At 36.5% G+C, this 12,978-nt stretch overlaps 1 protein-coding gene across 1 annotated transcript in view; it reads right to left on the reverse strand.

Annotated features, from left to right (window-relative positions):
- LOC150085164 (huntingtin-interacting protein 1-like) overlaps positions 1-12,978 on the reverse strand; it is a 637,041-nt gene that overhangs the window by 12,695 nt on the left and 611,368 nt on the right. Inside the window, exon 29 of the mRNA XM_090373855.1 lies at positions 6,244-6,305. Within this exon, the coding sequence (XP_090229981.1) occupies positions 6,244-6,305 (62 nt within the window). The remainder of the gene's footprint in view (positions 1-6,243; positions 6,306-12,978) is intronic.

Consider the following 12,978-nt stretch of genomic DNA (forward strand, 5'->3'; position numbering starts at 1 on the left):
ATTAAGGCAGAAGAAATTAGAAGTTGAGTAATGTGATCCAGAGCCAAGTTAATAGCATAAAGCTCTGCAGTGAAGTTAATAGCAGTTAATAGCATAAAGCTCTGCATTCTACAGGTAATGAGATAGAAGTAGTGAATGAAGGGAAGATTGCCACTGCGCCTAATTGGGTCTCAGTTTTTGATCCATCTGTATAGATCTTACAGGCCTGTGAATTAGAAGCAGAATGAGTTTCATGTAACTGTGCGATATTGAAGGGAGACAAGGTGTTCTTTCCCCACCGTTGGAAATAGTCATCATAAATTGCAGGGATATTTGTCCACGGTGGATCAGGCGGTGTCATGTCCTGATATATATTGCCGATTTCTATATTCCACAATCGAGTTAGTTCTTTAAGTCTAAGTGCAGCAGGTTTGTTTTCATTTGGTTTACTGTTGAAAAATGACTCCCATTCGGTATTGTACAGACATCTCCAATTCGGGTGAGAGGGAAGACTGCGGATTTTTGGGGCATACATCAAAAGCAATGTTTTCCTCCGAAGATGTAAGGGAGGTTCGTGGGCTTCAATGTAAAGGCTCTGAAACTGGGGAGGTTCTGAAAGCCCCTAGAGAAACTCTCAGAGCACTGTGCTGGATCATTTTCAATCACTCTAAAGTAGTTTTCCTAGCAGAGTCACACTTGGGAGCCATAGTCTAAATGGGACCCGATAAGAGCTCGATAAAGATGGATCAGGGTATGTCGATCAGCGGCCCATGACATAGATGACACACACCAGAGGATATTCAATTTCTTCAAGCAGATGGTCTGAAGGTAGGTCACATGTGCTTGAAAGTTTAGTTTCCTATCTAGCACCAGGCCAAGAAAACAGACAGTGTGAGTAAGAGGCATTGGCATGTTATTGATCTTTACCTCAGGATCAGGATGAAGTGATCGTAGTTTGCAGAAGTGAGTAGTGGTGGATTTCTGTTCAGCAAGATGATATCCATTGAATAAGGTCCAGGTTTCTATTTTGAATAGAGCAATTTGCAACTGTCTTTCGATAGTATTCATACTTTGTGATTGGCAGGATATAGTGAGGTCATCTGCATACATATAAATTTGAATGGTTTTTGGAAGATCTTCCAATATTTTGTTGACTCGAATCGCAAATAGGGTAGCACTCAGTATTGAACCCTGCGGGACACCCTCTTCTTGAATGTGAGATGCTGACAGCACGTTTTGATATCGGACTTGAAAGGTGTGTAATTTTAAAAAGTTCTGGATGATTTGAGGAAGATAGCCTCTCAGCCCCAACTGATGCATATCTTTAATAATGCCATGATGCCAGATGGTATCGAATGCTTTGTGAATATCTAGGTTGACCATCACTATGTGCTGTTTCATGACGAAGGCATTTCATATGTTGCATTCAAGTTTTACAAGTAAATCTAGGGTAGATCTGTTTTTACGGAAGCCATATTGGTGATCAGAGAGAAGATTCTGGGAATCTAGAAACCAGGTGAGCCTCTTACGTACCATCCTTTTAAAGATTTTGCCTAAACAACTTGTTAATGATATCGGTCTGTAGTTCTGGACCAGAGTGGGATCTTTGCCTGGTTCTGGAATAGCACAGATATAGGAATGCCGCCAGGCCAGAGGATAAGTATTTTCTGAAAAGATACGATTATAGAATAGTAATAATATGCCAAGGTCAGCTTCACATAGATGCTGCAACATACTGTAGTGAATACCGTCTGGTCCTGCTGCACCACTTGACGATTTGCTTAAGCATTCCTTCAGTTCGACTAGAGTAAAAGGCTGGTTATAAGGAAGTGAAAGTCTAGTTTGAAAATTCAATTTCTTCAATATTCAATTTTTGATGTTCTTCATTAGTTTTAATGCGTTGAAAGGATGTCACATAAGAGGATGAGGCGGAAATGTTATAAAAAGACTCTGATAGTGCATTTGCAATATCAGTAGGGGAAGATAATTCCTGCCCATTCCATTGTATTATTGGTGATTGCAACGGTAGAAATTTCCCATTGAGTGCTTATATTTTTTTCCAAATAATTCAAGTGTCAGTATTTTTGTTAATGGATGAGGCGTAAACAATTTTTGTAAACAATTAGGTTGGCGGTAGTTTGGAATTTACAAAAGTGGTTCCAAGCTCGGTTTTTATCATGCTTTGCTTTGGAGCATTCTACATTACACCAATGATTTTGGTGTACACTCTTGTGCTGGTTAGATTTTGGAATGGAAATTTCTGCTGCAGATAATACGTGGCTGGTAATGTGATCAGTTACATCATCAAGGTTCTGTTGCTGTACATATTGCTTTTCAAGTATAACACAACTGGAATAGGTTTTCCAGTCTGCTTTTTGGAAGTTCCAAGAAGTACAGCTTTTAGGGTATGACATGACCTGTGTTTGAATTGAACTGATGATAGGGAAATGGTCACTGTGGAATGGATAGGTCTATGGCGGATGTAGAACCAGCAGGTAGTTGAACATGAGTTGGAGACCCAGAATTTAAAAGAGCCAGGTTATGGTTATCCAGGAATGTTTCGATTAGTTTGCCTCTACTATCCATGATGGAGGATCCCCACAATGGATGGTGACCATTGAAATCACCAAATAAACAGACGGGAGGTGGAAGTTGCGTAATAAGACTGTCCAGTTCAGTCTGGGAGCAAGGATAATTCGATGATATATAGATGGATGCAAGTGATAACGATATTCCCATTGCTATCCAGACTGCTACAACTTCTAAGGAGGTTTTTAGTTGGAGATGTCTTGAAGGAATTGTAAATTTCACAAGTATAGCTACCCCACCACGAGCAGGAGAGTTAGAAACCCTGTCTTGCCTAAACATAGTATAATTTTTGATTTTGACAGAAGCGTGTGGTGATAAAAATGTTTCCTGTAAGCACACACCTACTGCATTAGTTTGATTGATCTGATTGTTTTTTCTGAGAAGGTTTCTGTCTGCTTGGTTTTGGTTTCTCATTTCTGGGAAAGATTGGGCGTCCTGTATCCATGATATCACTAGCATGTAACTCTAGTACTGTGTCGTCATCCTCTGATTGAACATCAGTTTCCATGTTGATATTTCGTGGCTTCACCTTTTTTCTGATTTTCAACGGTAGTTGATTTTGTTGTTTCGGGCAAGGTTGAGATAGCATCAGTTGGGATGCTGATCAGCGTATTGCTGGTTTTGTTGACTGTAGGTTTCTTATTGCATGATAACAGTTTTGGCCCAGGTGGCAAAGGAAATTCTCGGTTCTATGGACACATCTGTTTGAGTTGCAGCTGAGCGGCTGGTTCTGGTGACAGATGGGTATGATTGACTAGGCATGGTTAGTAGCACTTGCTTTCTTGCTTCAGGGTAAGTGACTTTATGTTCAACTTTATATTTCTGGATTTTTTTTTACCTGTTTTCCAAAGGTCACATGCTTTAGAAAATGCAGGGTGGTTTTCCTTACAGTTTGGACAAATAGGAGTGGAAGTTGTACAGTCTTCTTGAGAATGCTCCTTGGAACCACAAAGAGGACACACAGCATCGCCTCAGCATGCTGTTTGAGAATGACCATACTTCTGACATTTAAAGCAGCGAATGGGGTTTGGGATGCAAGGACGAATCTTGCAATTTAGGTAACCTGCTTTAACAGAAGCTGGAAGAATCGGAATGTTAAAATGATGGACCTGGTTGGTGGTAGGTTGCCATCTTTTTTAGTCATGATTCTCCGTGCACGAGTCACTTTTTGTTTACTAAACTCTTGTATTATTTCTTGTTCAGAGACAGTTAGTAAGTCCCATTCGCTGATGACGCCTTTAGAGGTGTTCAGAGTGTTATGTAGTGTAACTGACACTGGAATGCTGTTAAAAGTTGTCAATTTTAACAATTTTTCTGAATGGCTTGGCTTGGTAGTTTCAATTAGAAGGTCTCCAGATTGGAGACGCTTCACCATTTTAGGAGATCCAACAACCGATTCTAAGCATTTCCGTATTAGAAACAGTGATAACTTACCTATAAGTTGTGTGGATAATGAGTGCATTATTAGAAATGCTGGCATATCTGCACTCTGTTTTTCAGTCCACTGTCTCTTCGGACGATTCAGGTCATGCTCTGAATCACAGTTGACAGGTCTGGAGCCCGTGGGTTCTAGCGGTGGATATGCATCACAATCCATCGTTGCTCCTTTAAGCCCTGGAAGAGGGAATTCCTTCTCCCAGGTTACCGACCCCGCCACGTGGAGGCAGGAGCGGTCAGCAGAAGAGGAGAGCAATACGTTGCTAGCGATAGCAGTGACATTGCAAGCGGGGTTAGCAGTAACATTGCTAGCGGTGAAGCAGTGACGTTGCTCAGCGAGGAAGCAGTAACGTTGCTAACAGTGAAGCAGTTACGTTGCTCATCGAGGAAGCAGTAACGTTGCGAGTGGTGGAGGGATTATTTAAGCACTAGTACTCGCCCTAGGAAAATCGCACTAGAAAGATCGCTTGGCACTCAGGGCCTACAGAGCTTGGCAACCAGGCATCTTAGAGAGGACCTGACTGAAGTTTATAAGGCTGAGAGGGGTTAGTAAAATAAATGAAGGTGGAATTTTCACTGTTAAGGATTCTAGAACTAGGGACCATAAATTCAAATTACAGGGAAAGGGGTTTAGATTAGATTGTAGGAAGTTTTCTTTTAGCCAGCAAGTTTTGGAACTAGTTGCCTCCATAGGTAGTTCAGGTTGACAATTTGAAGAAATTCAAAGGTCAACTGAATGGTTACCTACGTGAGGAGGGAAATGCATAATTTGAATTTTTCTATCTACTTTCTATATCTCCCCACTAGTGCAGCATAAGCCTGTGGTATCCTTGCATTATATGGCTAATACCTTGAAATGTTAAACTGAAGCAGAAATTCAAAAGTTAACCAGTAGTGATATGTACAAGTTAGTGCAATTGCATCATTTCAGTACATAGCCAACTACTTAAACAGTTATAAATTGGCATCATTAAGTATATCTCATATTGTGAATACCTTCATAACGAGTTGCTATGATATTGCACTACCTCGAATAAGTAACACTTCACATAGGAGAAGAGTATTGTTACTTATTCTCAGCGGATACCATCACCCACATGGCACCGTTTTGGAGCTTATTGGCTTATCAGTAGGTGGGCAGGTACCCCGGTGTTGCAATGATGACAGCCCAGTTGCGAAGTATAAATCCACAATATGAGAGATGCCTGATGGTGTGGAGTAATTTAAATTACAATATAGTTTAGAGCTAAAGCCACAGGTTATGTAAGAGTTTAACTAATGTACTAGTTAGTGCAATATCATGGCAACTCATTGTGAAGGTATTCACAATATGAGATATACTTGATGATGCCAATTTATAACTATTTAAGTAGTTGGCTATGTACTGAAATGATGCAATTGCACTAGTTAAACTATTACATAACCCAAGGCTTTAGCCCTAAACTATATTGTAATCCAGTAGTGATATTTGATAGCATCTAATTAGTGTTACTTTTTTATAATTAAAATTGTAGCTAATATTAATAATATTAATTAATATTAATTATGGCTATTCCAAACTACAAATGCATCGATTCTTATTTTTTTAATTCAACAAATACTGCATTAAAAGTATGAAATACATAAACCATTAATTGTATGGGCATTTTCTAAGCTGGCTAACTGCAACTGTCAAATTATCATTCAGATTATGTACTACTGTATATCTTTCAAAAATGCCAGAACCAATATCTAAAATAGGATAAGCTTTTTAAATATGTTAAATAAATGATAATATTATATCCAGCTGGAGCATCAAATACGTGCCACTGTCAGTACAAGACCATATCTATTCTGAGAAACCTTGAACCATAGAGAACCTAAAAAGAGCAGTAACTAAAGAATTTTCCACAATTGATCATGTGTTGTTTAACAGTTTGCAGAAATGTGCTAAATGATGGTTTCCCAATGTTCTGTGCATTAAGACTAGAGGATAAACATTTTGAAGTTTAAAAACTTTTTTTTAATGATTATAAAATTTTGCTAAATAATAAAAGTGTGCCCTGATTTTCAGCTCATACTGTTGGTCATGCATACTGTATATGCAATTGTGACATATGATATGGAATTAGTTTCATTTTTTGATATGCAAATTAAGCTGGGGATAGCAAAATTATTTTATTATTTTTCCCCTTTTTCAAACAAATTATTTTAAGAAAATCAATTAAAGAGGACTAAAAAGAAGGTTGAAAATATTACCTGAGATTCCATTTCCAACCGCTTTGCTTGGTGTAATGATAGTTTTGAAAAGTCCATTACATCTAGAAAAACAAAATATATAAGAAGTTGAAAAAAAAAAAAAAAAAAAACCCTTACTTATGCTTCAATTAATTGAAGTATATCAATTTATATGATGACCTTTTTGCCATTATGAAAATCTACACTCAAAAGCACTGATAAGTGAACTCAATTTAGAAAATAAAAATTAAGACTTTAGAAATTGTTTTAAATGGCAATATGATTACAGAGCCACTGACAAACATTCTTCCTAATGCACTTATAACAAGGAGTTATGAATATTTCTTGTTGATTTTTTTTTTTCTGATCAATTAACTTCATTTTGTAAAATTAAACAATCTTTAATCATAACTGGCATCTCCCATGGCACCCTAATTAGTATGATAATATTACTGTTTGCCACTCACTTGGAGAAGTCTGGGTTTGATTTCTGCCTGTGACCGGAAGAATTTTTCAGGCCTCTTCAATCAGGGCTGCAATTAGACAATCTTAAGGAAAGGGAGCTGGATTTTTCCCTGAGTTATTCCAGGCACACAATGCACAAACTGGCCTGTATTAGGATTAGTCACTCAAATATGGGTGACGTGAAGCGAGCGATGACTATGAAAGGAAGCAGAAAATCTTTTCTACCCATAGCTGTAGTAGTGAGATAATCATGTCAATCATAACTGGCAGCAGTATTTTTTTTTTAAACAAAGGAAGAGTGGCAGAAAAGAAAGTACAAAACCTTTGTGAACTCAAACATCAATTGAGATTAGAAGGAATCTATTTGCAGTCAGTGGCATTAGAGAGAGAAACATTTGAATTGTCAGGCCTTTATTCCAAACATAATCGAAAACCTTAGAAATGTAAAGAGCAACTACTTGATATTTGTCATTAAATTTGTCCAAAGCTGAATAACATATCCCAAGATATATCACTGTTAGATCAGTGATTTCTACATTGACCTTCCATCTGACAGTTAATCAGATGGAAGGTTAAAGCAGCTTAAGAGATTATGATTGATGGATTTCTCTATTACTTTGGAAAGAGTTGAGGCAAGTACAATTGGAACAATAACTGAAGGGAGGAATTTGTCAATGTTTTAAAGAATCAGCTGCCATGAGCAAATTTTCAGAAAATACAAAAGAAAACAACACCAGTGGAATAAGAGAATGTAAAAGGGAGACATATCTGATGGTATTTTTCTGGAGAAATGCCATCAAGATCTGGAGACGGACTTATTAATTTCTTACTTTTAGATGAGGATGCAAAAGAAGCACTAGGATATAAGAGAAGTAAATATACAACCAGAAATCGCAAGCAACAGCTTTAGTCAGAAGCTCAACTATCATTTGGACATGAAACAAGTTTTCTCCATTTAGTCTTTTCAAAATCAAGTTTGGATTTATTAAAAATTTGTTTACAACTACTGGTTTCAGCAATCATTTATTTCATTTGCATGAACTTTAAATTTCTGGGACTCTAATATGGAATTCTTTTCGAAGTAATCCACCTTGTGTAGATGCACTGAATGTTCTTACTCTTCAACAGAAGTCAGGCCATTTTTGAATTTCATAAACCACTTAAAAGTTTCCATTTTAATTTCCATTTCCATCTTTAGCATTTCCATGTAATTCAGAAGGTGTTTTCTCCAGCATAATCATTGTTCTTTGAAATGGTCATCCTAGTAAAACACAATTCATACCAGGTACTTGTCATAAGCTATCTGAGAAATGGGTAAAATAACAATCAAGTGAAATAAATGTGTAGGATTGGTGCTAAACTGCTCAAAAATGTATACAATATCAGAGCAACTCACCATACCAATTATATTAATATACATCTCCATACCATTTGTGTTGATATAGCAAACGGAGTCTAAAAAATTTTATATGGCACCTCAATTGCAATTTGTGTATAATTATGTTGTGTGATATCTGCAAAAAAAAAACTGTACTGTTTAAAATAACTAGGATATTTTAAATGGCTTATGAGCTTGTGCCTCATTCATTAATCATATGAGGGACAGCTGGACTTCCCCAGGATTCAAAGTAGGAGGAGTGCTCTGGCTTGGGGGGGGGGGAACTGTACAGCATATGGGTAGCAGTAACCCAAGAGAAACATACCAACTGTGTGGTACTACACTCATGGTCACGGAGAATGAAAAAGACCTGGGGGTAATTGTGCAGTCAGATATGAAGTTCTCTGAGCAGTGCAGATGGGCTGCCAGAGCAGGCCATGGAGTTTTGCCAGTGATATATATAGGAATTTTTCTAGCAGAGACAAGGAGGTGATTATCTCTTTGTATAAGGCAATGGTCGGGCCACACACCTTGAATACTGAATATAGGTCTGGAGGCCTTGTTTTAGGAAGGGTGCAGAGTTGCTAGAATGAGTACAGAGATGGGCAACAAGCCTGTGACAGGAACAAAGGGATTCTCTTACCTTTGTTTCTGTTAAAGAGATTCTGTTAAAGGGATTCTCTTACCAAGAAAGGCACAAGTTCTGCAAATTGCAGCACCTGGAGAGGTGACACCTCCGAGATGATCTGATTGAGGTGTATAAGGCCTTGAATGATTTGAGCAGGCTCAATGCTGATGGGATACTTCTGCTTGCGCAGACTAAGAACCTGAGGGAGCATTGATTCAAATTGAGGAAAGACAGTTGTAGAATAGATGTGCACAAGTTTGCCTTTAGCCGCGGGTAGTTGATTGCTAGAACAGACTTCCATCTGTTTTGTGGAAGTTGATAGCTTAGATAAATTTAAGGCTGAACTAGACAAACATTTGGAGTGACTGGATGGAAAGGGTTTTTTTGAGAGATGCTGTATAAGTTTGCTTTCTTGCATCATATGCCTCAACTAATGCTAATGCTCATATAATGCAGGACCATCTGGACTGGAATGCAATTATACTGCATTCACAGCATAGATTTGTTAAGTGGTGGTCTTGTCTAAATAATTTGATGGGTTACTATGATACAGTGACCAAGGAATTGGATGCAAAAAAAATAATATTGATATCATATACAGTAGGGTCTCGACTTACGATGACATCGACATCCAATATTCTCAGGAACCGATATAACATCCATATGATCTTTTATTTTAAGGACCGATGATATTTGCAGGTACCGATGGCTTTCCGACATAGCTGAAATGATACATGGGTGGACATTTTTAGATGTGGAACCAGTGGTGAGCTGTAATAAAATGGGCTCGCAGTTTTGCCGATTTTTTGATGTGAAACATCCTCGGCAGGCTTCCGCCAGAGGTGCTTCTCACGTTCACACTACTAGTCTGTGCTGAGCATTCACTAGTAGGGTGATTAGAGCACGTGATGCATATTTCGTGACCAGTATGATATCTCGAGTCAGCCTGGTCATCATGCCCCTTCCCCTTTACGTAATACCTGGATATGATAGTATCCAGAGTTCTAACTTTTTAGAATTTTTTAATAGTATGATGTTACAATCATATTTCCTGAAGTAAGTATTGCAACGATACAAGTATTTGTCAAATGATTGCAACAATACAAGTATTTGTCAACAATTTATTTTTTCATCTCGTAATAATTTCGTAACATTCCATTGTTAGGTGCCCTGAACATCTATGTATGTCGTTTCAACTACAAGATCGGTATTTCAATCGATGCTGTTTTCTAGATGTTTAGATACGTTGTAATCGCAAGTATACATCTCTTACTTTAGTTATCATAAATCCATTGTATCTTGTCTTCCAGAAATTATGAAAATTTGCAAATGTTCAATAAATTATTTACAATACAAAAGCACTTTTATTTCGTAATCAATATACAAATCAAAATACCTAAAAGAAACGCGAAGGAGTCACATAAAACCATCTACCATGCATGCTCGGCACACGCGCCACTTTTTTTTATTTGTCACTCTTTTTATAACAGATAGGGAAATATAATGGATACATTTTTTTCATGATAAAATTTTAATATTGTGAATAAAAATAACACGATATATTTCCCATATCACAAATAATGAAAACTATCACAAAACATTCTACAATATAAAAACAAATATTACATAAAAAAACAAACTCTTCTAGAAAACGTACACAAAAATCACAGATTACATGAAAAAAATTATTATACAAATATTCAAGAAAAATTTATTCTAAAAATTGCCAGATACAATTTACTTCTTTATTAATATTTGTTGTCAATCTTCTGCTTTGCTCAATAGCTGAGCGATGATTACAGAGGAATGATTTGACGTAACAAACCGGATCAAATTAAAGCAATGCTTTTCCATTTAGATGTATGGTCTTCATAATCTGCAACGTGTTCAATTGCTTAGCTTCAGCACTAATCGCAATGGTTTCAAAGATATTTTCCGGCTTTCTTAATAGAAAAGGAAATTTCACTCGATTTTAAAAATAAACTGTCTTCCACAAAATCTCTAAAATCATTCATTTTTATTTCATATTTTATCAGAAAACTTAAATTTCTTATTTGTTTTTCAGTCTTGCTACGGAGACAAAAGTTCTTTCACATTCCACGATTCCAGGTAGCATATGTTTAAAATTTCTTTGAATTCCTCATCGTCAATAGTAACATTATTTTCTTTATTTAATTTAAAATTACTCTGTTGCATTAATACCTTATCCTTAATAATGTGTCATGAGGTAATTTTTTAAATGTGTTCTTACTTTTGATTCCTTCAAATTCTTTCAACTTCAACATGCTCTCAATTTTAGCTTCATAATTTCCTTCAAAATTTTTCAAATTAGTGATAGCATTGATAGTTAGAATAATTAATTTATCTGCTTTTACTATAGTGATGCTGCGACTTTGTAAAGCTTTTGAAAAGTAAGAGAGCTCCCGCAGGATGTTGATCATTAGTGCTAAATTATTTTAAAAATTCCAGATTGATAAGTCGGTTTAATAATCCAGAATATATAACTTCCTGATTCAAAACATTTGCACAAAGCAGGATAATCTCTCCAACCCTCAATTGCCATCCGCAAGCTACAATTTGCCCATTGTTCCCCAAACAAATTATGGAAAAAATATCCCCGGTAAAAATGTTCCATTTTCTTGTTATTATTATAAGATTATTTAAGTAGGTAAAACTCCAGATCAATGATTGACAGGTGCCACTCATTGCTTTCCCCGCTCACTGTCCTCCTACGTTGATATGCCTAGGGTGTTTTGCCTTGACAATGTTTTTAAATCGCAAATCACAGCTGGATAGGGGAGGGAACCCCCTACAACACAAATCAACCAGACCCTTCGACAACACAAATCAACCAGAAAGGAAACGCCTTCACAATAATCGCCTTCACCAAATCACAAAATTCGACAGTATAATCAATCTGTTCTATGACAGCGCACACTGCATGGAGACAAGTGTTACCCAAATAATGGATTTAGCCTTAGTATTATTATTATTATTATTACTTAAGTATTATTATTATTAAGATTAGATTATTTAAGTATATTAAGATTATTAAGATTATTATAATGCTTAACTGTTTGATTATAATTTGTATGATTTTTTGAAAATTTTAATTTGTGATTTATAATTAAACTGTGATTGCTGCCAGTAATGTGGTATTTGTGAAATAATTGTATACTGTCATTATTTTAGCATTAATAAATAAATATTTCCTTTTATGATTTTTTGAAAATTTTAATTTGTGATTTTAATATAATTAAACTGTGATTGCTGCCAGTAATGTGGTATTTGTGAAATAATTGTATACTGTCATTATTTTAGCATTAATAAATAAATATTTCCTTTTGTTTTCTCATATTGCCGCCTGCAAGCTACAAGCTGCCCATCGCGGCCTGAACACATGACCGATTTTTATACGATCCTTAATTCGCATTGGTTTTTTGGAGATTGGTGATATAATGCATACAGCTTTTTTTTTTGAATTATTGCCTGTATGCCATTATATTTTGGAACATTTTCGTCACCTTGGACACGGTTTCCAAATCTGCCAACATTTCATCTTCGGAAAGTTTACCTGAAAGTTGCCTCATTCCTTTCTCCTCCCCTCAACGTCGCTACTGTCACTAGTTCTTTGAATAGTGTGCAAAATATCGGAATCACTCGGATATTCAGCTACTGTGACCATGTAAACATAGATAGGAGAAATATACTGGAAGGCGTGGATCACTCACTTCTCTAAAAAACATGACTTCTTATCGGAGTAAAGGGAAACCACAACACAGGTTGACAAGAGGCTATTATCCGTGTCAGGATATTTTTAATCCTCTGACTGGATATGTGACTTCTTGGAATGTGGCTCCATTGGTTTTACGGACACCAGTAACGTTGTGGAATGGTAATCCCTTTCCCCCTTTCTTTCTAATTATTCTTTCTAATTGCCTAAAGGCCAGAGGTGAGAACAATGCGTACAAAGTTGTCTCGCATAATCCGTAGTTCTACGGAAATTATTTTAAATACTTCCATAGAAACAAAGGGGAATTCAAAAAAATTTGCTATGAAGAAGTTTGTTAAACAGAGGTCCGACTCTAATCAACTCAAAGAAGCAATTTTAAAATACATAGCTGGTCGATTGTGCCAATAAAATGCTCGGGATAGGACCCTGCTCAACACAACATAGTTCCAGCTCTGGATACTCAATAATTAAATTCAGGATTTCACTTGTAAAATAAATAATCATTTCAACAATGGGCTCACAAATCTTCAAAAAAAATAACAATGGGCTCGC

Source organism: Mastigoproctus giganteus, chromosome 5 (genome assembly GCF_048544385.1).
Source record: "Mastigoproctus giganteus isolate SK-2022 chromosome 5, ASM4854438v1, whole genome shotgun sequence".
Taxonomy (NCBI): Eukaryota; Metazoa; Arthropoda; class Arachnida; order Uropygi; family Thelyphonidae; genus Mastigoproctus; species Mastigoproctus giganteus.